At 57.0% G+C, this 25,798-nt stretch overlaps 1 protein-coding gene, 2 long non-coding RNA genes and 1 other non-coding gene across 4 annotated transcripts in view; 1 reads left to right on the plus strand and 3 right to left on the minus strand.

Moving 5' to 3' along the window:
* MYO1G (myosin IG) overlaps nucleotides 1–13,919 on the minus strand; it is a 24,019-nt gene extending 10,100 nt beyond the window's left edge. Inside the window, exons 1-18 of the mRNA XM_007118907.4 lie at nucleotides 12,769–13,919; nucleotides 11,151–11,359; nucleotides 10,882–10,975; nucleotides 9,940–10,105; nucleotides 9,611–9,664; nucleotides 8,781–8,876; nucleotides 8,411–8,530; nucleotides 7,562–7,786; nucleotides 7,323–7,468; nucleotides 6,753–6,867; nucleotides 6,414–6,584; nucleotides 6,141–6,211; nucleotides 5,042–5,116; nucleotides 4,709–4,841; nucleotides 3,847–4,013; nucleotides 3,313–3,520; nucleotides 1,054–1,277; nucleotides 336–480 (exon numbers count right to left, since the gene is read on the minus strand). Of these exons, the coding sequence (XP_007118969.1) occupies nucleotides 336–480; nucleotides 1,054–1,277; nucleotides 3,313–3,520; nucleotides 3,847–4,013; nucleotides 4,709–4,841; nucleotides 5,042–5,116; nucleotides 6,141–6,211; nucleotides 6,414–6,584; nucleotides 6,753–6,867; nucleotides 7,323–7,468; nucleotides 7,562–7,786; nucleotides 8,411–8,530; nucleotides 8,781–8,876; nucleotides 9,611–9,664; nucleotides 9,940–10,105; nucleotides 10,882–10,975; nucleotides 11,151–11,359; nucleotides 12,769–12,860 (2,511 nt within the window). The 5' untranslated portion in view covers nucleotides 12,861–13,919. The remainder of the gene's footprint in view (nucleotides 1–335; nucleotides 481–1,053; nucleotides 1,278–3,312; nucleotides 3,521–3,846; nucleotides 4,014–4,708; nucleotides 4,842–5,041; nucleotides 5,117–6,140; nucleotides 6,212–6,413; nucleotides 6,585–6,752; nucleotides 6,868–7,322; nucleotides 7,469–7,561; nucleotides 7,787–8,410; nucleotides 8,531–8,780; nucleotides 8,877–9,610; nucleotides 9,665–9,939; nucleotides 10,106–10,881; nucleotides 10,976–11,150; nucleotides 11,360–12,768) is intronic.
* A 2,369-nt stretch (nucleotides 13,920–16,288) lies between these two features.
* On the minus strand, nucleotides 16,289–19,552 carry LOC102980507 (uncharacterized). The gene is made up of 5 exons (XR_448509.4): nucleotides 19,398–19,552; nucleotides 19,015–19,063; nucleotides 17,677–17,772; nucleotides 17,132–17,352; nucleotides 16,289–16,413 (listed from the first exon to the last, which is right to left on the minus strand). It is a non-coding gene; the product is annotated as an uncharacterized lncRNA (long non-coding RNA).
* Nucleotides 18,422–18,554, minus strand: LOC112061963 (small nucleolar RNA SNORA9). Its single transcript, XR_002890466.1, has one exon. It is a non-coding gene; the product is annotated as a small nucleolar RNA SNORA9 (small nucleolar RNA).
* A 125-nt stretch (nucleotides 19,553–19,677) lies between the features above and the next one.
* On the plus strand, nucleotides 19,678–21,094 carry LOC129392148 (uncharacterized). Its single transcript, XR_008617498.1, has 3 exons — nucleotides 19,678–19,813; nucleotides 20,224–20,245; nucleotides 21,024–21,094. It is a non-coding gene; the product is annotated as an uncharacterized lncRNA (long non-coding RNA).
* The last annotated feature ends 4,704 nt before the right edge of the window (nucleotides 21,095–25,798 follow it).

Genomic DNA, 25,798 nt, shown 5'->3' on the forward strand with positions numbered 1-25,798 from the left:
GGGGGTGGCTCACAGCCCCCGTGTGGGCCAAGGGGGGCTATGGCATGGAGTCAGGGGGCTGTGCCTAAAAGGGGGGTCTGTGCCGGAGAATGGGGGGGCTGACCTGAAAACACAGGAAGGCAAGGGGGAGTAGGGCCGAGGGGGAGGTGCTGAGTAAAGCCCAGGCTAGCTGGTTCTGGGTGAAAACCCTTGAACTTCAGAGGCCAGGGGCAGGAACAGAGGGGTACAGCCCACAGGACAGCCAGGCCAGGGAGAGGGCAGCTGAGGCGGACATGGGCAAGGTTTCAGCCTTGAGCCCCTCCTTGGCACCCAGACCCCGCAGCCCTGACACTTACGGAGGACAAGTAGTCCCGGGCCCAGGCCCGCCGGCAGCCCCAGTCCTGTCGCAGCTCCTGCAGGGCCGCCATGGCGGCCACCTTGGCCTTGATCTGAGCCATGTCTGAAGGGGGGATGTTCTTCACCAGCTGCCGGGCCCGCCACCTGGAGAGGGCCAGGTAGTCAGAGAGACCCCTGTGCAGGCCTCACCCTTCTCTACTCCTGGTTCTGCCCCTTTTCCTGAGAACACACGTTAGTGCCTTTTCATGTCCCTTCCCCCACAGCATAAGGCCAAGCTCCTCAGCCAGGCACTAGCCACCCTCTGTGTCCCAGCCTACCTGGTCTCAGTGGAAGGTGGCCTCTCCTGCTCTGAGCACGCTGGTTGCCCTTCACACCTCTCCTAAAGAACTCCTACTCAGCCTTCAAAGCCCTGCTCAGTTGCAGAGTTTCCCCCACTTCTAGCTCTGACCCACCACCCTCCCTGCAAGCCTCTAGCAAGGAGATGGAGGCCTGCATCCCCTCCAGATGTCCAGAATGGTGCCGGGGACATTAGGAATCTTCCACCGGCTGTGGGGTGTGGGCAGCCACCTGATGTGCACAGCCCCCTGTTTTCCTGCTTATCCAATGGGACCACCTGTCTCCTGGCTAGCACCAAGGGGTTCAGATGGCCCGGTCCGGGTGTGCAGTGGGCTCTAGCTGAGTGGAAAAGAGGGAGGGGCGGTGGCAGAGGGCGAGTACCTGCAGAAGAGCGCCTGGCAGATGTCCTGGAAAGGCTGCAGCACAGCAGGGGGCGGCGGCCACACAAGGTCACGGCCGTAGAGCGGGGGCTGCCGTGCAGCCTGGAATTGCCGCTGCATCTCTGCCAGGTGAGCGCGCACCTTGTGCCTCCGGAACCAGCGCATGATGGTGTAGATGGCCCTCAGTCGCCGGCAGTGCCGCCTGGCCAGCGTGCCCCGCCATGCCTGGGGGGCCAGTGGGAGGCGGTGCTCCGTTAGGCCCTGCCAGGCCCCGCCTCCCTCACCTTAGGAGGCCCCAAAATGGAGGGGCACCCCGAGAATGTAACCATCAAAACCCAGACTGAAGATCCTACAAGGCAAGCGGCCCAGCGAACCCACAGATTAAAAGAGACTTAAGCAACGTATAGACCCTGAGTTGAACAGACTGAGGACACGACTGTGGACATGTGGTTATTGACTGGACAGGACAGCAGCAAGTCAGTGTGAACTTTCTAAATCCTGTTTCTGTGATGGTATTAGGTCATGTTCTTAAAAAAAAAACCCTGTGCGTTACAGGAGATAACAGAGGTAACAATGAAATGCAGTGTGTCGTCCTTAGTTGGATTCTGGGTTTTTAAAACATGTAATAGGGGACTTCCCTGGTGGCGCAGGGGTTAAGAATCCGCCTGCCAATGCAGGGGACATGGGTTCGATCCCTGGGTCAAGAAGGTCCACATTCTGCGGAGCAACTAAGCCCGCGTGCCACACCTACTGAAGCCCGCGCTCCTAGAGCCCCGTGCTCCGCAACAAGAGAAGCCACAGTGGTGAGAAGCCCGCACACCGCAACGAAGAGTAGCCCCCGTTTGCTGCAACTAGAGAAAGCCCGTGTGCAGCAGGAAAGACCCGACGCAGGCAAAAAAAAAAAAAGAGAAAAATGACTGCTCTACCATACCATTAAAAAAAAAAAAAAAAAAGATGTAATGGGTCATAGCGGAACCCTTTCAGAAATTTAAACATGGCCTACATATTAGACATTCAGATGTGTAGAATATATTTGATCAGTGTTAGGTTTCTTTTTTTTTTTTTTGGCCATGCCCTGCAGCATGCGGGATCTTAGTTCCCCCACCAGAGATGGAACCCGTGCCCCCTGCAGTGGAAGCGCAGAGCCCTAACCGCTACACCGCCAGGGAAGTCCCAGTGTTAGGCTTCTTGAATGTGCTTCTTGAATGTGCTAATGTCAGTGTGGTTATCAAGGTGGATGACCTCGTTCTTAGGATATGCCTGCTGAAGGATTTAGGGGTGTCATTACTTTATATGGTTTGGGAAAAAATACAAATATATGCATGTGAGTATGTGCGTATGGAGAAAGAGAGATAGAGACAGAGAGACAGAGACAGGGTGCGGGGGGGGAGGGGAGAACATAATTGGAGCAATCCAGGTGAATAGTAATCATTGTACGAATCTTTCCACTTTTCTGTAGGTTTGAAATGTTAAAAATAAAAAGTTATGGGGAGGGCTTCCCTGGTGGCGCAGTGGTTGCGCGTCCGCCTGCCGATGCAGGGGAACCGGGTTCGCGCCCCGGTCCGGGAGGATCCCACATGCCGCGGAGCGGCTGGGCCCGTGAGCCATGGCCGCTGGGCCTGCGCGTCCGGAGCCTGTGCTCCGCAACGGGAGAGGCCACAACAGAGGGAGGCCCGCATACCACAAAAAAAAAAAATAATAAAGTTATGGGGAGAGGTGGGAGAATCCTTATCCTTTGGGAAGACATACTGAAATGATCATAAATGAAATGATTTGTTTCAGAATAACTGGGATAGAGGTGCGATGTCTACCCAAAACCACGTTGGTACGTGACGTGGTTGACACGGGGCAGTAGGCGTGTGGGAATATAGCACACCATTCTGCATGCTTTTCTCCAGGTCTGAAATCTTTCAGAATAAATGGAAGAAAAGAAGGAAAAAAGAAAGGAAGGAAGGAAGCCAGATTCCTGAATGTCTTGTCTTGAGCACCTGGGCCTGAGGCTGGTGGCCACAGAACAGAGGTGACCCGAACAACATCCACACTTTTTGCTTAAGTCAGTTTCTGTGTCGGTTTGTCACCTGCGAGCGGGAGCTCCCCCGGAAGTGTACTTGGAAGTGTGCCTGTGCTCCCCTCAGTGCACGCACGTTCCCCCAACTCCGGGTGGTACACATCCATCTCTCCCCTTCCCCGGGGAACGCACACAGCTCTCTCCTTCCCATCCTCCCACGCCCTCCGTGGTGGCCGTGCAGCCCCGCCGCACCTTCTGTAGCAGCAGCACGATGATGGGGATGAGACACGCGCGGCTCTGCTCCAGCGTGACCAGCGTCCGGGGCGAGCGGATGAAGAGCTTGCTGTGGCCGAAGGCCACGTCCCCCTGCAGCCCGTGCTGCTCCAGGAGGGCGCTCACGGCCGCCCTATCGGAGCCCAGCAGGTGGTTTGGCCACGTGTACTCACAGGTCATCTTGTACCTGTCACAGAAGGACCGGGCAGTGGGCGCCACACCCTGGGGAGGAGTGCGGACCCCCCACCCGCGCCTTGACTCGCCCCGCCCCCGCCCCGCGCCCCGGCTCCCGCACACTCCAGCGCCACGCGCACACCCTCCCTGCCGATCCCGTGCAGCCCATCCCCGCCCCACGCCGTGTGTCACAGGAGGGACCTCGGTGACTGTCAGTGCCCTGAGGTCAGCAGCGTGCAGGCTCCCGCCTTGAAGTCTGAAAAGCGCCCGCTGCTTTGGGCACCCGCGGCCCGCTGCTGGAACCCCTCAAGGACACGCCCCTGGGGGAGGGGGCCGTACCTGAGCAGGAATCGAGAATAGGGCTGGCGGGAAGCGAAGCCGGCCCTGCGGACCCTCACGTTCTCCAGCAGCCCCAGGTATGCGACCTGGTGGCGACAGTGGCCCTCGTCCAGCTTGGCGGCCACCTTGTCCTCATTGGGCTTGATGCAGCGGACGTAGAAGGGCTCCTGTGGGGACAAAGGACACTCGGAGAGGCCAGTGTCACGGCCCTACAGTCACCCGGCAGGGGCAGCAAGCGAGCCGTCTCCATCCTCCCACGCGGCCGTCCGTCCGCGTGCGCGTGGGGAAGAGGCTCTCGGGGGAAGGGGAGGCTGAGGGCCAAGGGCAAGCCGAAGGCTGAGGCCAGGAGGAGACCGGGGATGAGGGGTGGCGGACAGCTTGGGACCTGGGAGCCCAGTGCTGGGTGCGGGCAGGACGCTGGCCCAGAGCCAGGTTCTGACCGTGCAGCAAAGCCCCTTAGCCCTTCCTTTCGCTTCCCAGAGGCCTTGCTGAGTCTCTGGATATTCTGCTGTCCTTCCACTGCCCCCTCTGACTTTGGGCCCCGAGCTCTGCAAGGTGCTCGTGCCACTCTCCTGTCCCTGTGGCCCCAGCTTCCAGAAGCTAACCCCGTATCTGGGCAGGACCAGGGCTGGGCCAACCCAAGCTCTGAGCAAGGTCTCCCCCAGCCCATCCCCAAGAGGCAACGAGGCCAGGGGAAGGCTGCTGGGACCCCGCATTGACTCAGGCCTCGGCCTGGTCCAGGGCATCTTAACCTGTGCAGCGGCTGGCCCCTCCCTGCTGGAGGGGGTGTGGCTCGCAGCAGAGAGGAAACAGAAGGATCCGGAAGGATCCAGGCTCAGGGTGGGGTGGGGGGGGGCCGTACCTTGGAGGCCAGGTTTTCCACCAGGGCCACCATGGAGTTCTTGAAGAGCGTGCCGGCCGTCAGGGGGCGCTTGGTCACCTCTGTGATGTCCTGCTGCCCGTCTGGCCACATGGCCCGCAGGGTGGGGTCCGTGCTGTGGACACAGGCTGCATGGCCAGCAGCCCTCCAGGACAGCCCACACCCCAGCCTGGCCATTTGTAAGCTTCATGGCCTCAGCTTTGACCCTCAGGCTGTCTGGGAGGGTCAGACCGGAGTGTCTGAAGGCCCTTCCAGCCAGAGCCCCTGGGCCCTTGCCCTCTGGCGCCCACACGCATGCCCACAGGGTCTGCTCACCTGTTGTACATCAGCCGCTTGAAGTCCTGGAAGAGGGAGTCTCTGTTCTTGTCAATGAAGCCCTCCACCGAGTACCTGGTCAGGGGGGACAGGGTCACTGAGGAGATGGGGCCCTCGGATGGCCCCCAGCATGCCCCTCCCCCTCCTCCCACCTGGTCAGCCTCTCTTCCTTCCCCTCTCCTTTCTGTCTTCCCTCTCATCACATAAGCCCTCCTCCCTCAGAAGTTTCTCTCCTGAAAGATGCCAAATGTCGCCTCACTGAGTCCTGGCTCTAGCACATACATGCGGTGTGACCTGACCTAGGACAAGTCACTTAAACTCTCTGTGCCTCAGCAGGGACCACGAGCTCAGAACAGTGCCTACTGAGTTTCCAAAACTATCGGCGATTGCAATTACAACCAGGAACTCCTGAGTCATTGGTCTATTTTGTTCCAGTGGCACTGAGAACCTCAGATTCATCGTCTCGTCCTTTGACTGTTAGAAAGCTCAGCGCTAAAATCTTGGCTTCACTTGCAGCTCCTAGAAAGGCTCAGGGCCATGGGATCTGACTTCTGGTAGCTTCGTCTTTTGGACTCTTACTTCTTCTTCTTGCGAAGGACACGTTGGACACTTGTGCCTCTCTCTGTGTCACCTCAGATCCACTTCCGGGTGAGGTGAGTGACAGGGAAATTAATAATAATCATGGCCACTCCTGGAAGACACCTGGGGCCTCGGTACTCGGTGTGTGGCCTGAGGACCCGCAGTGTCCACCTGGCCTGGGAGCTTGTCAGAAACACAGCCTCTCGCCCCTCTGCTCCTCCTCGCTGGCCTGCACCTTGATGTGCAGGCTTTGCTCAAGGCGTGACAAGAACTGGCCCCGGGCTAGGAGCAGAGGCCCACCCTGGCTGCACCTCGGAACCTCCAGCCCCTCTCCCAGAAATGGGCATTTTTTTAAAAGCTTCCCAGAAGATTCTATGATGCAGCCAGGGCTGAGAATCGCTATCTTAAAAGCCCCATTGTATGCTTTTTACTTGTGAATCTGGTGAAGGGCATATTTTCAGTGCCTTAAAAAGGGGAGGGGGCAGAGGGGGGGACCAGACGCTCAGTGGGTGGCCCTTACATGACATCCCCTGCATAGTGCTTGATCCGGAAGTCTCGGCCAAACTCCATGGTCTTGTCTGTGGGGCAGAGCTATGGGTGGGGGCAGGCCAGGTCAAGGCGCAGAAGCTGTGGGGGGATCTGGGGGAGGGGGGACAATCCTGCAGAGAAGGCTGAGCCACCGCCAAGGACCCCCCCACCAAGACAGGCAGCGTGGCCCCTGTGGCGCCCTTTCCAGTGCTGGGACCAGCCGGGGGTGCACAGGGCAGGGGCGACCGCAGGGGCGGAGGGGCACCTGGCGGCTGGTGTAGTGCGGGTGGTGGCGGTGGTGCGTGTCCAGGGTCTGCAGGAAGATCCGGTCGGTGATGGGGCCCGCGCTGCTGCAGGCCTCATCCAGCACAGCCAGGATGCCCCGGTGGGGCCGCTCCACCAGGTCCACGATGGTGGCGTTGTTGAAGTACTCCACCTGCGGGAGGGCGAGCAGGGCAGGCCCCGAGCCCTGTCGGCCGGCCTCTCGCCCCAGTTCCTGCCCGGCGCCCGCCCCCCGGAGCCCTCCTCTGCACACACCCGCCCGCCCAGCGCCATGCCTCTCCCTCCAGGGCCCGAGGTGTGCAGGACGGGCCCCGGCACTCACGCTCTGCCAGGCGATGCCCTCCCGCTCGTATTCCTCCTGCTCCTGCTTCAGGATGAGCTGGATGAAGAGCTGCTGCAGCTTCTCGTTGCAGTAATTGATGCAGAACTGCTCGAAGCTGGGGGCGGAGGGGCCGTTGAGAGTCATGCCTCGACCGCCCGCCTCAGGGCTTTTGCTCCATGGGGAGCGAGCCCAACAAACGGCAGGCTTCCCCGCAAATAGATCCCCTGAAGTTTGCCTGAGGGCGCCGGTGCCAGGCGCCCCAAGTGGCCTCTCTGTCAGGGAGCATCTGCCGCTCCGGGCAGCTCTTTTACCCGCCTGCCCCCAAGTCCAGCACGCATGCCCTGGAGTGGATCTGGGAGTCCCAGCGAGCGGAAGTGAGCCGAGATCTTGCCTTCCCAGGCACCAGTGGGCGGTGGCACAGCTGAGGCTGGCTTGAAGGCACGAGCCTGGGGCCAGGGACCGACCGGCACCGACGCCGGACCCCCTGCTCCCCAGCCCAGCCGAGCTCCCCAGGACTAAGGCGGCCTTAGAGGGTGGGCGGGGTCAGGGTGTGGTGGCAGGGCTACCCACCTGTTGACAGGGAACACCTCGAAGCCGTAGATGTCCAGCACGCCGATGACTGTGTCCTTGCCATCGCGCCGGGGGTCCCGGTCCCGGGGTTCCATGACACGGTTGATCCGGTCCACCACCCACTCAAACAGCCGCTGGTACACTGCCTGGGAAGAGGCCAGGAGCCAGCTGCCTCTGACTGCCTCTGGCCTCGTCTCCTCCGGGAAGGCCTCCAGGTTGCCCCCCCACCTCCAGAGCACCTTGGCACAGGCGTCCCGGGCATAGCTGGCCTCGGCCACAGTGTGGCCCTTCTCGATGAGTTCCCTGCCTCCCGAGGCCACGGTGCGAGCCAGCAGGCAGCGCAGCGCCATCCCCCGGGGTGTGGCCGTCAGCTCAGCCACGTGGTCCACCAGCACCTCATCAGTCACCGCCAGGCGCCTCTGCTCCAGACTGCCCTCCTCCAGCTCCACAAACTTGATGTTTCCCTGGTGACGCGGGAACCACGAAGAGTCAGGCTCCGCGGCTCAGAGGAGCCTGCTGCACCCCTCTGCCCCCGGGGGGGCGGGGGGAGGCAGGGACGCGGGGTACAGTAGAGCTTGGCTTCTACCACATACACAGCCAGAGAGAGAGAGGGAAGCGCTTCCTGGAGCACGCCAGAGCCTTCCCCAAGGCTTCCCACCCGAGCGTCATGTGAATGGTCCCACTGCATCCTTCTGCAGCTGGCTATGTGCTACCCACTCCTCATGCTTCCTCAGAGAGAGCTAAGGCTCAGAGGCGCTGAGTAACCCGCCCAAGGCCACACAGCTCTTAGGTGACAGAAGCAAAAGGCCGGTCTGCATGTGCTCAGCTTTACTGAGCCCAGACTGCCCTTGCCTGTTAAGTCTGGGCTGATCTCCCAGAAAAGGAGCAGGCCCATTCTGGGCACGCAGGGCCCACGGCTCAGGGCCCGGTCTGTGGGAACCCATAGCCAAAGCAACTCAGTTTCAGCAGAGGGAGAAGTGGGCCAGTTACATGGCTGGGTTGTCAGAGGCCAGTCTCCTCCCCCAGGGGAGGCGCCCGGCCAGGGCACCACGTGGGGAAATGGCCGCAGAGCCCACAGCCAGGCTCACCAGGTGCAGAATGGCGGCCAGGATCCGGTGCACGGAGGCCACCTCCTCAGGACTGAAGCCGATCACCCGCATGGCCTCCGTCACCGCCTGGTGGTGGCTCTTCTCGTCGCTGTCCAAGACCTGGGGGAGAAAGGGCTCAGCACCCCAGTGCCACGCTGAGCCGCGATTCCTCTGTCCCAGCGCGCACCCACTGCAGCCCCATCCCGGCGCTGAGCCCCGATTCCTCCAACGGAAAGCCTGCCGAGTCAGGGCCCCACCAGTCCCTCTGAGCCGTGCACAGCGCCCTGGGCCCTGCCGAAGTCACTGGCCACCGGCACCGGGGCCCTGGGACTAAGCGTGATTAGAGCCTGGGCTCCCTGCCCCCACTCACACTGAGCCCCGCCCCCTGGCGGGTGAAAGTATATAGCGCAGGGTTTCTCTGCAGGTGCAGTTCTTGCAGCTCCTTGTCCTCACAGCCCCGCAGCACCTGGAGGACCCGACACACCTCCGTCAGGCCCCCGAGCTCCGAAGACCCCACCCACGTACGCAGGACAAACAGACGCGTCCTTCAACCACTGCTGACCCAACAAATTCATGGTGTGGATCAGCACAGGGATGGTGTGGACGCCGCCTGAGCCCAGGGAGAAGCTACTTCTAGGTCAGATACCGTATAGACACCACGCGTATCCAGGGAAAGACCACTTCAGTGGTCAGACGTGGTGTAGATACCACCTGAGTCCACAGAGACCCACTTCAGAGGTCAGACACACTGCAGACATTGCCTGTGTCCTGGAAGGACCTACTTCAGTGATCAGACACGATGTAGACACTGCCAATGTCCAGGCGGACGCGCTTCAGTGAGTCAGAAAGAATGTAGATACCACCCAAGTCCAAGGAGATCCCGCCTCGGTGGGCCAAGCATGGTGTAACCACCTGAGTCCAGGGAGACACCACCTCAGTGGGTCTATCCCAGTGTAGACACTATCAGTGTCCAGAATCCACCTCAGTGTCAGACGTGGTGTGGACACTGCCCTGCCCGCGTCCAGGGGGACCCCACGTCAGAGTCAGATGAGGTGCACGCACAGCCATGTCCAGGGAGCTCCCACCGCGGTAGGGGCGGGGCCGGGGCGATGGCATGGAGGGAGAGGGCGGGAAAGGGACTGTGGGTGGGGCAATCAGAAGGCCTGCCCCGCAGGTCTCCCCCTGCCTGCTTTGGCTCACCTGGTAGAAGGCATGGAAGTTCCTCTCGCCCACGTGCTGCTTGAGGACCCGAGACTGAGGAGAGAGAAGCAGCTGGACCGAGGCCTGGATGCTGGCGCCACCCCAGGGGAACTGTCCCAGAGCCCCTGGGGCAGCGCAGGTGGGGGTGGTGGCTGACCTGGCTGCAGGGGGAGCCCCGCCCGGTGAAGCTGGGACACCCAAGGAGGTAGGTTCCCGCCCCCAGGGTGCCCGGCCTGGGGGGCTCGGCGCGGTGGGGCAGCTCTGCCTGGTCGCCCCGAGGGAGGCCTCTGTGCGGCCCACCTGCCCAGGGTCTCGGTGGTAAGGCCCACCTTCTCCAGCAGGTAGCTGTGGATGTGTCCCCCCACGGGGTCTCCTTTGAAGTCAAAGTTGATGTCCATGTACTTGCCAAAGCGGCTGGAGTTGTGGTTGCGGTTGGTGCGAGCGTTGCCGAAGGCCTCCAGCACGCAGGTGGACTTGAGCAGCGCGTCCGTGACTCTGCGTGGGGCAGAGGAGCCATAACGCAAAGACCTCGCGCTGGGGACCGTGCCCGGGTCCCGGATCCCCGTCTGAGGCTTCCCCATCGCAGGGGGAGAGGGAGCCTGAGGGCCTGGCCTCCCCCTGCGCTGCCCCTTGCAGGCCTTTGACCCTGAGATGCTGGGAAAGGCACCTGCAGAGGGCTCACGTGGGTTGTCCTGTAAAGGCTTGAGCCTTGAAAGGCTTTGGCCCTGCCTTCCCAGACCAAAGCTGCAGCCCAGTGGGGAGCTGGGTCTGGAGGCTCGGCGCTGCCAACCATGTGTGCTTGGGAACTTCCATCGCTGTTCCCACCCCCCTCCTGCCCCGAGCCCCACCTTACCCCGCCTCAGCAGGAAGAGCCGGGGCTCCCGCATAGGAAGCTGCTCCTACAAATCCCCGCTGGTGAGCAGCTGGCAGGCAGCTGGGCCCTGGGTTCTGGGTTCCCGACCCAAACCCTGGCACCTGGCCTGGCATCCTGGGCCTTGCTGACGGGCCGGCCAACTTCTCCACTTCCATCAGGTCCCGGTGAGGGCCCAGCACCCGTCTGTCGGCCCTCTGCACCTCACTCCCTTCCTGTCCCTAGAGGAAGGGCAGGCACCCACAGGCTGGGCCTCGCCTCTCCTTGGGTCGAGGGGTCCGGGCTGCGGCTCACCTGGAGCCTTGCTGACAGCCACTGAACTTGGCCTGAGCCGGGCTCCGTTGTGTCTCTTGCCCCCCGTCAGGCATGAGGCCCCTCCCCGCCCCCTCCGCGCCCTCACCTCTCCACCTCGGCCCTCCGGCTAGGGTTGGTGACGGCCGCGATGTACTGCATTATGTGCTTGCTGGCTTCTGTCTTCCCTGCCCCACTTTCCCCTGCCGGAAAGAAGGACAGTCAGACAGAGTTTCTGGCTGCTCCCCCTTAACCGGCTCCTGGTACCCACCCCCACTCCCAGGTGCTCCAGTCACCTCCCCGTCACTGACAAATGAAAACACTGGGGCCCAGGGGGGCTGTGAGCCAGAGCCTGGGCCCTGGCTGCAGGGCAGGTACCTGAGATAACAATGCAGGTGTCCCTGGACCGGCGCTTCATCGCCCTGTAGGCAGCGTTGGCCACAGCGTACAGGTGGGGCGGCCGCTCATAGAGCTCGCGGCCCTGGTACCTGGCGATGGCCTCAGGCCCGTACAGGGGCAGCTCCTGGTAGGGATTCACGGACACCAGCACCTCACCGATGTACGTGTAGATGCGGCCCTTCTCGAACCTGGCAGGGGCAGGGCCGGTCCTCAGTGCTCAGGGCCCCGGGGACACGCACCTAGGTCCGGGGGCAGGGGGGCCCTGGCCCACCCGCAGGGCTGAGAGTAGACGAGGGAGTTGGGGGGAGAGGGGCTGCCGGCTGACTTGAGGCTTCCTGGTGCTGTTTGCCGGAGTCGCACCCCACACAAGGTAGTGGTGGGATCCGAGCTGCTCTCCACGGGGATCCCGATGCCACGGGAATCATGACTACCCACTTTATTAAGGGACTGACTTGCCCGAGGCCTTGCTGGGCAAGGCGGAGCTGGCAGCGTGGGAAGCTGGGTTGAGGACCCGGCGGAGATGGGGGTGGGAGGCGGGGGGAGGGGCCTCCGGCTGTTTCCGTCTCAAGACCTGGGCGGGGACCCAGAAGCAGAAGCGACCCAGCCCAGCCCCACCCAGACAGCAGGGACTGGGAGTGGTGCCGCCACCCTCCCCCCCGGGCACTTCCTCAGGCTTCTTGACCCTTCCCTTCAGGAGCCTAGTCACCCAGAAGGGTGCCCGTGTCCATCATCCCTCTCTGGACTCTTCTGCCCTGGGAGGACCACTGGCCCGCCTGCTGCCCTGACGGACCCGCCCTGCCCCTGACAGCCCATCCCGGGTTCTTCTTCCTCAGCTGCCTCGGACGCGGGAGTTCCCTGGCTTGGCTCCCTGAACACCCGGGGACCTGCTGGAGACAGACTCTCCCATCTGCAAGCTGTGTGGCCCCAGGCTCAGGGTTCCATCGTTAATACGGAGATGCTAATACCTGTCTCAGAAGCTAGTTTATAGGAAAGAAGTGAAATCATGCTTAGCTCTCTGCCCCATACAAAAGAGAAGCTCGTTTCCTGTCTGACTCCCCATCCTTGGCTCAGGGCCCACCCGTGCCGGGGCCAGTGGGACCTGTCCCCAAGCTCTGCACAGTCACCTTCTGCTCCCCCTGGCTGTCCAGGGGTGAAACCACCCCATGTCACCACCAACTCCTCCCTGCCCTCTGCCCTCTGGCAAATAGGGCCCCGTGTCACTTCTACCAGCCACTCCCTGAAGCACCCCTCATGCCCCCCTGAGAGTGTCATCTCAGCTTGTCCACCTGCACCCCCCAGGGTGGACCACTTCCCTTGGAGCCCCCAGGGCCCAGCACAGCCCCACAAGGGGGATGGAGCCTCCACCTGGTCCAGGGGGCCTGGCACCTGCCAGGAGGAGGGGTCAAGAGGCAGCTGGGCTGTGTGGGAGGCCCGGGTCTGGGAAGCCTGCTCTAGCACTGGCTGGTTGCCCTGGCCCTGAGGCGACAGTCCTTCCTGTCCCGACGTCCCCCTGCGGTCACCCAGACAGGGGGCTGGGGCTGGCGGAGACCAGCGGGGGTGGGGATGGGGAGAAGGGGAGCCCCTGCCCTAGGTCTACCTGAGCTTCAGGTTCTCCATGAAGTCTTCCATGGTCACTTGGTCCAAAAGCACAAAGTCGGGCTTGCCGCACTCAGGGCCTTCGTCCTCCATCCTGCCAGCGGGAAGCACCCGGGCCAGGTTGCCCCGACCTTCCTGTGCAGAGCAGCTCAGGGGACGGGTGCTCTCGCACAGGCCCAGCCCTCCCTCCCGCAGCAGTGTGGTGAAGTAGGAAGTGGGTTCTTGTGGCCCCAGGGAGGGGTTGCCCTCCCCGCTTGCCGTCCCCTCCCAAGGGGCTCTGATCCCTGCTTCCTGGTTCCCCTCAGGGCGTGCCTCACCGTCGATGTGGTCAAGGAAACGCTGACCCTCTGTGATCTCCCCCACCACCGCCCCAAGCAGCCAAGTCTCTGCAATCCCCAGCCCTGCTGCACCCGAGTCACGGGTGGGGCTGTGAGCAGGGTTTTCTTGACGTGGCGGTGGCCACAAAAGCCTCCAACTCTCAGACCTCAACTCTAGGCGGATTTTCGGGTAGGTACATCGCACCTTGACAAAAGGTGGACAAATGCCGATACCCAGGCCCTAGGGGCAGGAGCCTAGGCAGCACTCCTTCCCAGTGTGACCACGCTGCGATGTGAACCACTCAGCCAGCTTCCAGGCTTAGCCCGCCACAGCCACGGGGCTGGCGGTCTGGGTTCGTCATGCTGAGACCCAGTCTTGCCACTGGTCCAGGCTTCCGGATGTTTCCCAGAAGGGTCCTTTGCGTCCTCGGGGCCCACCTGCCTGTCCCTCTAGTAGTGAGGACCAGGAGCTGCACCAGGAGCCCTCCTGTCCCACCTCGGTCCTCACCTCCCAGAGGTGTGGCCTCACTCCTCTCCGTGGAGCAGGCGGGCCCTTTACAAGTGGCCAGACGGGCCAGCTCAGACTTGGACCACAGGGCGTCCGGGTTGGGGACGGGGGGCACTTCTCTCTCATCCCTCCCCTCGCACAGGGAGGGCAGTGCGTTTCCCAAGTTTGAGTCATCCGTGTACTACCTTTGGCATTCTCTACTCAAAAAGCTAGTTTAAGAACTGTCTTTCAGTCAAGTCACTTTTTTTTTTTAACCTGAATGAATAAAAGAATTTATTCTGTGACATTTAGGGTCTAGACGAGAATAAAATTTTTGGTTCATTTTAGCTCGAGACTAGAATAAAATTTCTAACCAAGTGTGATCAAAAGTCTCTTTTTTTAAATTAAGTTTTATCGGAGTATAGGTGCTTTATAATGTGTTAGTTTCTGCTGTACAGCAAAGTGAATCAGCTACGCGTAGACATATCTCCCCTTTTTTGGATTTCCTTCCCATTTAGGTCACCACAGGACACTGAGTGGAGCTCCCTGTGCTATACAGTAGGTCCTCATCAATCAACTCACTTTTTAAACTCTGAAACATTGATATGCAAGGGTTTTTTTCCTTCAAATACTTTAAAACGAATACATATCTAATGAAATTGTAAAGTGCTTATTTTCAAATGCCTGATAAAACCAAGCCTCCCAGCACTGCGCCCATTGTTCTGAGGGGACCCTCCCATCCGGACCAGGCTTTGGCTCCACCCTGCGCCAGGCCTGGGGCTTCTCTTGAGCAAATTCTGGTCAAGTTTCATCCTCCCAGTCTCTGAAGACCCCCTTCGCACCCCCTGCCTCTCTGGCTGGTGCTTTTGAAGGGTTTTCCAAACCAAAGCTCAGGAGTACCTGGGGAGTTCTCACAGAGCCTCAAGGTTTCACTTCCCCAACCTCTGGGCCCGGGGTTTGCATTAAATTAATAAGTGAAACAGATGAAGCGGCTGTTCCAGTGAAACTCGAGACATTGAAACCTGAACTCGATAAAATTTTCACGTCATGGGACTTCCCTGGTGGCGCAGTGGTTAAGAATCCGCCTGCAGGGGACACGGGGTTCGAGCCCTGGTCCGGGAAGATCCCACACGTGACGGAGCGAATAAGCCTGTGCACCACAACTACTGAGCCTGCGCTGTAGAGCCCGCGAGCCACAACTACTGAAGCTCACAAGCCTAGAGCCCATGCTCCACAAGAGAAACCACCGCAGTGAGAAGCCCGCGCACCACAACGAAGAGAAGTCCCCACTTGCCACTAGAGAAAGCCTGCGCGCATCAATGCAAAAACCCAACACGGCCAAAGCCAAAGCCAAAAAAAAAAAAGAAAAAAACTTAAAAAAAATTTCATGTCACAAAATAGTTTTCTTTGGGTTTTTTTTTCTCCATGTAAAGATGTCAAGACTGTTCTTAGGTTGGGGATTGGCCCGTGGGTTAACCAGTCCCAGCTGAAGACCCTGCCACTGTGTGGCCCTGCACCTCACTGCGATCAGGACTGCGCTCTCCACTGACGGCTTTTGCGCAAAGGATCTGCCACCCAGTGCCTCATTTATCTATGAGGCCAAAGACAGCACACCAGAAAGCCTTCCCCGTCCTGGGTCTGGCTGGACCTCTGGGTCCGCTGGTCTCAGGCAGGACAACTGGTGGCCCTATATGCAGCTTCCCCGGGGTAGGGTCTGACAAGTTGGGGCACAGTGACAGGTGGAACAAACAGGTGGTCAAGGGAGGATGGAAGGACAGCAGGGAGGTGCCCCTGGGGGCTGAGGGCGGCAGTTTCACTCTCATTAGCTGATCTAGGTCAATTTCAAGATGCCGCCCTCTGTCCAGTCCCTTCGATGGCCCCTCACTCGGGCCCCCCTTGCTGGTGCCACTGCGCTCAGTAGCAGGTCCCCAGTCCCTTTGTTTCTCAGTTCCCCTACACAACTGTACCCACTTTAGGATCTGCTTTTACTTCCCACCTCATCTCAGCGCATACATACTGTTGGGTTAGTTGCAGGGAAGGGCCCTGCCCAGCGCCCCGGAGCAGCATGAGCCACAAAGGCCACACAGCTCATCCTCTGACGGTGCTCGAGAGGAGCTGCTCCGTCCCTCTTCCTCCTCTGCTCGGGAGGCTGGCGGGAGCGTCTCCCCTGGTAGCCGGCTCTGAGCTGTGAGGCTTTCTGCCCCTGCCCCGTCAGGGTGTAGCTGCAGTGACTCACAGTGCAGGCACCTTTGGGTACTTTCCCATTCACAACATCACTAACAAACTGAATGTAAACGTGGCTCACCGAATCTCTTCTAGCTCAGTCGGCCTTGGCCTAACCTGCTGACATTCCTTGAAAAGGTCACAATGTTGAGCTCAATGGGCTTCCATTGTGAAGTTATTTATCAAATGAAATAGATCATGAGGGGGCATCACTCATCCTAAAAGTATCAATCCACACACTGTGGCCTCAACACTTTGGTGTGTAACCGAGTCTGGCCCACGCTGGTGAAGAGGACAAAAGACACAGAACGCCAACAAGCCGGTGGAAGCTACTGCAGAATTGCTGCCCTTCCACCCACTCTGCGGTCTCAAAAGCAATGAGAGTGGGAGACACCCCAGGGGCCCCCTCAAACTTCGCTGAAACTCCTTCAGGGAGGGGAAGGCCCTCCTCCTCCTTGTACCTAACATATGGAAAACAGAAACAGAGGCTGGACTGAACTACAAATTTTACACCGTTTTATTAAACCCCTCGTTTCTCATTCAAGAGATGTCAGAGGGGCTGGGTCCTGATGTACAGTGAAGATCCTCGTTCTGGAAGCAGACAACACGGCACCCAAACCTGGGGGCAGAGAAGGTCAGTCAGACATGCACACCTGGCCCTGAGCCACCCACACCTCAGGTGGGCCAAGAACCAGAAATTCCTGACTCCTGGAAGGGGAGCAAGTGAGGATTTGAACTGTGGTGCCAAGGCCTGGGTTCAAATTCTGCTGCACCTTCACCAGGTGTGTCAGTGTGGGCAGGCCACCACCTCAGTTCCCACTTCCTCATCTATAAAAAACAAGGAAACAACTTGGAGGCCTGCTGTTAAAATAAAGTGACGTGAGGATATAGCCAGGGATTGTTGTAATTGCCAACTGCTACGGAGTGGCAACCAACAGAAATGAACCTGAGTTCCCACTCCTGACTCCACCATGCGCCAAGAGGCCTCTGTGACAGAGACGTAGCAGCAGCCCACCCTTTCCAGGCTGACACACCACTGACCTAGGAGATTCTTGGGGAAAAGGCTGCAGGTTGAATCCCAAACCACAAAGGCAAACAAAATGCCACGCCAAAGAATCAGAGCTCCATGAGTCCAGACAGTAGACAGCTGTCTGTCCACAAAACAGTCTCGGGAGCTTAAAGACAACTCATCTTTCTGAGACTCAATCACCCAACTCACAATATGGGAAGGTAAGAATAAATGGATGGTTCTGAACCTCTTGACAAGGGGACTTACGGAAAATTAACATATAAAATGGAAGTGAAGTGATTTGCTAGGCCAGACCCTGCATACTTACCACTGCAGGGTCCCCAGAAGAACCTGTCATCCACGGAAGGGATCATCTCTCAGGTGTCTTCTAGCTCTCACATCCTGGGATTTCTGCTGCTGAAGCTGGAGCAGGAACACAGGGCAGAGTCTGTTGGGGGTTGGGAGGCTGTGCTGTCAGGAACTGTGAAGGATCTGACATACCTCCCCAGCAATGGCACGTGACAAGGTAGCCCATCAGTTACATGGAAGCTGGTAGGAGACACAAAGCAAAGACAGTTGATTATTCACCACAGCAGTAGGTAAACAGAGCACCGGCGTTCCCCACCAGCCCCATTTCCCATTGGGTGACACAAGGGGAGCCAGAAGGCACTCACAACGCAGTGGGCTGCATCACAGAAAAGGCACCCTGAGCACAGGACAGCCAAATCTTTTAGTCGACAGTGGGCAGGCCTGCTCTCTGCTCTGGAAGTACTACCTCGTACATACCCAGGCTGCCTATTTGAACATCTTTGAAAAGAAAGTCAAAGGGCGGCCAGTGCGTCGCTCCCAGGACTGCAGAACCATGAGACTCACCGACAAGGTGTCCCGACGGCAGCTCCAGGAAACTGGTGTGTTCAGCATTTGCACTTGGACTGAAGAGAGAGATCCCAATCTGCTAGAAGCCTTGACCTTCAAGGGAGAAGGTGTGGTGTGACCCCCGCCGTGCAGAAGCATAGGAGCTGTGCTGCCCTGCTATGACCATGCCAGTCATATCCCTGCCTGAACCCAACAGCCCTTGCCCCAAGGCAAGGCCCAATGGGCATTTCCCTAGAACCAAAACTTCCTACCCGCTTCTGGATTCCATTCCTCCCTCCCTCCATTCCACCGCTGCAGAATTTAGCCTTTGGTTCTCTTTGGTTTACCCGCAAATGGTAATGTCCCAAAGGGCAGGGCCCATCCCTATCATTCCTTTCTACTCTTTATTCCCTGCTGCGGGCCTAACTCCACCTTCACCACTCCCTCTGAGCTTCACTTTCAACTTCTGTAAGGCTTCTGTTTGAAGGATATAATAAAATAATACAATAAAATTTACCACAAGCCTGGAACAGAGCAAACACCCGAAATCCAAAACGAATTCGGCAAAGATATCAACGTTCTCTAATCTACACAGTGCAATATAGTAGCCGCTTGCCAAATGTGGCTACTGAGCATCTAAAAATGTAGGTAGTGGGAATGAAAAACTGAGTTTTAAATTTAACCTTATGTGTCAAGTGGTCACCACATCAGACACTACAGATCTGTATGCTGCCCAGCACACCAGATAGGGAAGGCAGCAGGCAATTGTCTGAAATTTCTATAACCTTGCTCTGGATGGAGCAGGGCAAGGCCTCAAACCATTTCAAAATTTTTCTTGCAAGCACTGTAGGAATGCACAGGGTCACTGCAGACCCAAGCACGCTGGAGGCTTGCAGCCCACATTCCTTCCAGCCCCTAAAGCTCTGGACAGACAGCCGTACTCCTACTGAGCACCAGCCGGGACCAGAAACTGGGACAAGAGATCACGGGTTGAATTAGTCCTACTTGGGTTTACCCACTGGACACAGATAACTGACAAACAGTAGGAAGGGAAGGACTCCAGACAGCAATCCGTTCTGGCTCAGGGAGTAAGGGAAGGAGCCTTGGGAGAGGCAGCTTTGTCAAGCAGTTGAAAGGACAGGGGTTAACTTTAACTTCATTCCTTTCGACCCTGTAAATATCCTTATCACCACCTCATTACACAAAATCGCCTTTTCTTCCACAGTTTTCTCAGAACTGTAGACCATGACACAAAAGTGGACTCGATCCGCATTTTTCCCCATGAAATAGTGGTGGAGAAGAACTGCGGGCCCAGTTCCGGGAACGGGGAGCTGGGGCCGGGGCAGTATCACTTACCAGGCCATCTTACAGATCATCTGCTGCAGAGCAGTCGAGGGCCGTCCACCTGGAGGGGGCACGGGGTCAGCTCAAGCAAGGTTTCGTGTCGCCTCCCTAGTTCTCGCCCCTTGGGAGGCTATACCCACGAGCCCATTCCTCCCGGCTCTGCCTGCCAAGGCCGCATGTGTACTCCGAACGGGACCCTCAGAAGCTCGGTTAGAACCACCCTTGCGTTTCCCCTCCAACCGCAGGACGGAACGGCCAGGGCCGAGCACCCGCAACGATCACCGGACCGACGGGGCCAAGCGCGGAATAACTTGGAGACGGCGCGCCCGCTCCAACTGGGCCCGGCGCCCCGCACCTCGCACCCCAGCAAAGCCCGCACGCCCTACGACCCTCACCTGGCCTCAGTAGATGGCAGGCACCGCCTGGGACCCTTGATGGCACTGGATGGCCACGACCCCAAGAAGCAGCCTCACCCCAACGGCCACCCACGGGTGCAGCCGCGCACACTCCCACCGTCCTCTGGCAGACGCACGTGGCGTCACCTGACCCGCGCGGCCCTGGGAGATGACGTCACGAGGGGCGCCAGGGCAAGGCTGGGTGCGCGTTAGCTGCGTCCCTCGGTAGTCCCTTGTGAGGCCGAGAGCGGAAGTCTAGTAAACCGGAGGAGGCGGGGCGCGCCGCGTTCCTGTTACCCCCGGGCTGGACTGGGGGACCCAGGAAGGCGGGGAAGCGGGCCTCGTAAAGGAACAGGAGGACGGCAGCCAGCGGGGAGCTGGGCGCGGCAGGCTGGTGCAGGCGGAAGGTCGCACAAGTGAGAAGCTGGACGCTTGGTCCCTCTTCAAAATAGGGGAAGACACCCCCTTTGCTTTTAGAATTGAATTCTCTGCCCTTTTCAAAGGAATGTCAATCCCTAATGGCTAAATAAGCCCACGGCTAGTCTCACGACTCAGGATTGTTTCCCAAGGGCCTGGGAACACTCTTTCTGAAATGTTATTGTCAAGGGGGAGAAACTCCGATCTCCCAGTGTCCTGGGAGGCTAAGGGCCCACTGGTCGCCCGACTCCAAATTGCCCTTAACTATATGGAAGAGTGGGGTTTCTTTCTGTGTTTGCGTCCCTTTTAACTGATGCGCATCACATTCTGGCTTTTCTTTCTCTTCTTTGTGGAGAGGTTCTCTGGGTTGGGAGGAAATTTGGGGTTTAAATATATTTCTTCCACGCAGGCAGAGGAAAGCGCATTGGAAGGTACTGAGACTGGAAAGGGCGTGGCTTGTTGGAAATACAGCTGAGTATTAACAGGATTGTAGAGTCTTCTCCATGAGGAGCAATGGATAAGAACTACATATTCAAAGGTCTTGAATATAAGGCTACGAAAGCAAGAACTTGGTTCTGTAAAGAAAAGCAGAGCAATACTTGAAACTCATATTTTATGTATAGCACCTAGTAAATACATTCAAGCAGTTTATAGTATACAAATCCCATTATTTTGTTAAATGTCATGAGACAGATAGGGTGGGAACAGATTGCTCACATGGAGACTAACATTCACCCAAAGAGGTTAAGTGGCTTGCTCAAGATCTCATAGACGGCTAGGGCTTGTTTTATCTCAGATCACTGCTCTGGCCATTCTGTCACTCTGCCATGATGTAATCGAGAGAACCAGGAAGGTAACTGGTTATGGAGGGTGAGAACATGGGTGACAGTGTGGGTGTCTATGTGTGACCAAAAAAGGTGGGCTTGCCAAGGACTGAAAGAGAACAGCTTTTTTCTGAGATGATAATCAACAAAATTCACTAGAAAGGGGAAGATGTTCCATGGAAACTTTTATCCAAGTAATAAAAAAGGATGCCAAAACATTAAAAACCACGGAATCAAAGCTCAATTGCCTTATACTAGGAGGCTGCATGAGACTGGCACAAAGAGAGACAGACCTGTCAGCAATTTCTTAAGTACTTATCAGAATATTGAAAAGAACTTTTCTAAAACCACATCTCCAAAGAGTAACTCCATTATTCTTCCTTAGCCAATTGGGATGTATGCCTGGAAAGAAAATCAGAAATTTGGCTCTGAAAGAATACATAGAAAGCAATAGGAGCTTCCCCAGTGGCTCAGCGGTTGAGAATCCGCCTGCCAATACAGGGGACACGGGTTTGATCCCTGGTCCAGGAAGATCCCACATGCTAGGGAGCAACTAAGCCCATGCACCACAACTACTGAGCCTGCACTCTAGAGCCTGCAAGCCACAACTACTGAGCCCACGTGCCACAACTACTGAAGCCCGTGCAGCTAGAGCCCGTGCTCCGCAACAAGAGAAGCCACCGCAGAGAGAAGCCCATGCACCACAATGAAGAGGAGCCCCTGCTCGCTGCAACTAGAGAAAGCCTGCGCGCAGCAACAAAGACCCAACGCAGCCATAAATAAATAAATTTTTTAAAAAAAGAAGGTAATAAGCAAGGAGGTATCAAAGTAGGGCTTACAAGGTTTCTTTCACTGGAGGCACACAGGGTGGCTCTACTTCCAAGGGGTCATTATTTAGCGTTGGTTTGGTCCATTATCATTTACGGGCCTGGAAACTGGATATTATAAATGCATTGAGAATTCACTTGAATCAACTCTAAAGAAATTCTTTTCTTCACTAATTAAGTCAATACTGGATTTGTCCCATGCACAGCATGGTATGAAGTATTGCATGGCATATGTCGAAGAACAACTCAGAGACATCTAGGTAGTTATTTGCTAGCTATTTAGTTCTCGATGGGTGAGAGGGACAAAAAGGAAAAAGCTGCAGTCAGCCTTGGGAACAGTGAAAAGATTCACTTAAAAAAATAAAGAGCTGGAATCTAGTAAAGATGTGAGTCCAGGAAACTGTCTTTGAACAGGTCAACTGAGGGTAAATTTTCAGTTGTTCAGGGATTTCTCGAAAACTCTAGCTAGGAAGCATCTGTACAAAGCTGTCTCCAGGTGATGTCAGTGCCTTTCCATCTTAGTCTGGCCTGGTGCACATCATTCCTTTCATTAGAACTCTCAGATACAACGAGGAATCCCACACAGTCCTGTCTTTACAGGAACTTAACGATCTAGTACGGGAAAGTCCTAACATGGTTAACATCAGAGACATATGAATAAAGTTCTTTGGGAGCGGGGGAGGAAAAAATTTCATCCAAAGATCTAGTGGAAGAGGTGATACTTGAGCTGGGTGATAAAATCTAACAGCTAAGTCCACCAGGGACAAACCAGGTGTCCAACAAAGCTTGTTTTATTAATCTGCTGCAACAAGGGAGAATCCCAGGGAATTCTGGGCTGCCTCTCATTACAAGAGTAGTAAAGCGGTTTTGTAAGGTTTGGGATTGCACTGAATAATTCTGAGGAGAGGAGAGGGGGAGTGAGGATCAGCTCTAGATTGCGGCTTTCATGAAGTGCAGGCAGTTTAGTAACTGGGTCCCAGTCATTTTTGTTCATGGGATGGGGCCACAGAGCAGGCTAGGGAAGTAAGTGGTAAGAAAGCAGAAATCACGAAAAAGGAGGCTGTTGGGGCACTTTACAGCTGAGGTGTGACCTTGGCAGAAATATTGTTCTCAGTTAACCCTGCAGCTAGCCTTATGTCCGTTATGAGGGACTGACTACACAGACAACGGTCCGACCATTTATAAAAATAGCGTTCTGACCCACAAACCGCAGCAACCAGCCCAGGGAACCAACCCCTTCTCTACAGTAGCCCACCCAGGAAGCTGGCTGTCGTTAAGTCAGACTTGGGGGGAGTCAGACTGCTATCTCTAGTGACAATCCAGGAAAGCACATGATAACCTCCAAGCAAGCCAAATGGCCAGAGCTTGGTCAATAATTTACAGCTTCCCTAATGTTTGTTCCCACTTCTAAATTAGGACCAACCAGAGAAAGCCCTACACAGTCCTCCAATCCATCGCATGGATACCCCACTTCTAGGTAGCCCACCTCCAGCCTCCCCAGGCCACACCCCCGACTTCTTCGCTGGGAAGCTCTCCCACTCCTCTGCCTGCCTTTGGGTCCCTGCCAGATGCACGTGATGGTGGCTGACTCCTTCACTATAGCCAGCTCTGAACAAATAGCCTTTGCCTGTTCTCATTTAGTTGGTCCTCCTTTATTTCCAAAATTATCACCATCTGATTATTCGTAGGCAGAATTTTACTTGAAGCCTGGACTTGTGTGTGTGCAAATGAGGCAAAGGCGTTCTAATGGGTAGGGGCAGCCTGAGGAGAGTCAGCCTAGGATCAGGTTGTGAAAATACAGGGAATACATATATTAGTCTCTACCCCTGGTTCCTAGCACAGAGCTCCCACATCGCTTGAAATTTCCTGGGTGAAAGGAATGTCTTTGTTCTAATGAGGCAACTCTGGGTGGGCTCCTGGATGGTTCCTGGATCACCAGAAAGACCCATGATTAGGAGCTTGAGATTTTCAGCCCCACCTCCCCATCCTCCAGAGACAAAATAGAGTTAATAATTGATCGTGCCTATATGATGAAGTCTCCATAAAATTCCAGTAGTATGGGGTTTGGAGATCTTCTAGGTTGGTGAACACGTTGGGGGGGGGGGTGGCTGGGAGAATGGTGTGTTCAGAAGACAGCTCTATACCCCTTCCCACATACCTTACCCTAAGCATCTCTTTTATTTGTATGTTTATCTGTATCTTTACCATATCCTTTTATAATAAACTGGTAAACAGTCGGTAAAGTGTTTTCCTGAGTTCTGTGAGCCATTCTAGCATATTAATTGCACCCAAGGAGGGGGTCCTGGGAACCTCCAATTTATAGCTGGTCAGAAGCACAGGTAATAACCTGGACTTTCAATTGTCATCTGAAGTGGGGGGCAGGGCAGTCTTATGGGACTGAGCCCTTAACCGGTGAGATCTGATGGTCTCTCCAGGTAGATACTGTCAGAATTGATGTAAAGTGTAGGACGGGACTTCCCTGGTGGCGCAGTGGTTAAGAATCCGCCTGCCAATGTAGGGGACATGGGTTCGATCCCTGGTCCGGGAAGATCCCACATGCCATGGAGCAACTAAGCCCATGCACCACAACTACTGAAGCCCGTGTGCCTAGAGCCCATGCTCCACAATAAGAGAAGCCACCACAATGAGAAGCCCGTGCACCGCAACTAGGGAAAGCCCACGTGCAGCAAGGAAGGCCCAATGTAGCCTAAATAAATAAATAAATAAAATAAAAACAAATAGTAGGTATAAGGAGCAGCTACTCTTCTGAGCGCTGAGTGTCTAGGGAAGACCCCCTTCCCCCTCCTCCCAGGGCTGAGGGCCAGACTTTGTTGGAGAGAGGATAGCTACAGCTCACCGAATGGCAGAGAAGTGCTGGCAGAGCTGGCTGAAGTCCACCGTCTGGAAAACTGTTCATGGAGGTGTCTTGCTGACCACTCGGATATAAAACTTCCCAACATGGGTGCTGGAGGAATCTGCCAGCTGCTGGGTACTGAGTACTGCTGGCAGTCCCGCACTGCAGAGCCAGGTGCTTCGGAGAATCCAGAGCTGGAGAAGCTACGCTTGACGTAGGGAGGTAGGTGCTTCAGAGGCCTCTTTCTGCAGGCCTGCCGAGAAAGCTCACTGGAACCAGGTGGCAAAGCCCCTTCCTCCTGCACTGCCTCCCAGCAGTTTCTCCTGGCAAAGCTTCACACTGGGCCACCTGGCAAAGGAGGAATGCTCAAAGGGCCCAGCTCCATCCCGCGAAGGGAAATGAGAGTGAATGTGGAGCTGAGAGACAATATATTGACCACTGGCACAGGAGATAGCACTCTTAAAAAAAAAAAAAATCATTTGAGACAAATAGTGGTTTGGTGTCAGTTTACATTCTAACTGTGCTGCAAGGTTCTTACTGCCAGCTTAGTCTAGTGGCAAAATAGTGGGAGTGCTGCTGCTGACTCCAGTTTGCAGTGTGCTTTTGGGCAAACCAACCCATTGGGACCTCATCTGTAAAAGGTGGCACTTATTTCTAAGTGACTGTTAAGGTTCCACGTTTTATTCTGATAGGGTCTGGACGGGCTCGCTGTTGTATTTAAACTTTCCTGACGGGTTTGCCTAAGGAAGTCTGACACTGGAACAGACGAAGTCTTAGAAAAAACCTTCACTGTGGCCGCAGGAGTGGAAGGCAAAGGGAGAAAAGAAAAGACTGGGTCCTACACCCCTTCCCCAAGGCCCGGCTCCTCCAGCAGGCCCCGCCTTCGGTTTCCCGCAGGCCACGCCCTTCTATTCTCGCCGGCCGCTCCCATCCACGGCCCCGCCCCTTTTGTCAGGCCGCCTTCCCCTCCCACAGGCCCCCTCCTATAGCCCCACACCCCACCCTCTTCCCGTCCTCCCCTTCCCCGCAGGTTCCACCCTTCCCACTGGCCCCGTCCTCCGCTTCCTGTCGGCCTGAGCTCCCTCTCCCTGAGCGCCAGGCAGGCTGGGAAGTTGGCTGCTGTAAAGATGGCGGCAGAATTGAAAAGCTGGAGCAGCTCCCTTGGCCCTGAGGGGCCGGGAGGGTGGGCTGAAGGCGGGGCAGGCGCGCTCCGGCCCTCCCTGAAGGGCGTGGGGCGGGATAGGGGCGCGACAGGCGCGCTCCCGCGGCCCTGAAGGGATGGGGAGGGCAGGCGCGTTCTCGGCCGCTCAGAGGGGTTGGGGGCGGGGCGTGTGGGCCGAAGGGGCGGGCGCACGCGGGGAGGGGCGTGCTCTCAGGGGCGGGGCCGCGCCCTCGGCCCGGAAGTGCGGGGTGCGGGGTGCAGGGCGCGGACGGCCCCTGGCGGCCGCGGGCGGAGACTGCGGCCAGGCAAGCGGCGCA

Source organism: Physeter macrocephalus, chromosome 5 (assembly GCF_002837175.3).
Source record: "Physeter macrocephalus isolate SW-GA chromosome 5, ASM283717v5, whole genome shotgun sequence".
In the NCBI taxonomy this organism is placed as follows: Eukaryota; Metazoa; Chordata; class Mammalia; order Artiodactyla; family Physeteridae; genus Physeter; species Physeter macrocephalus.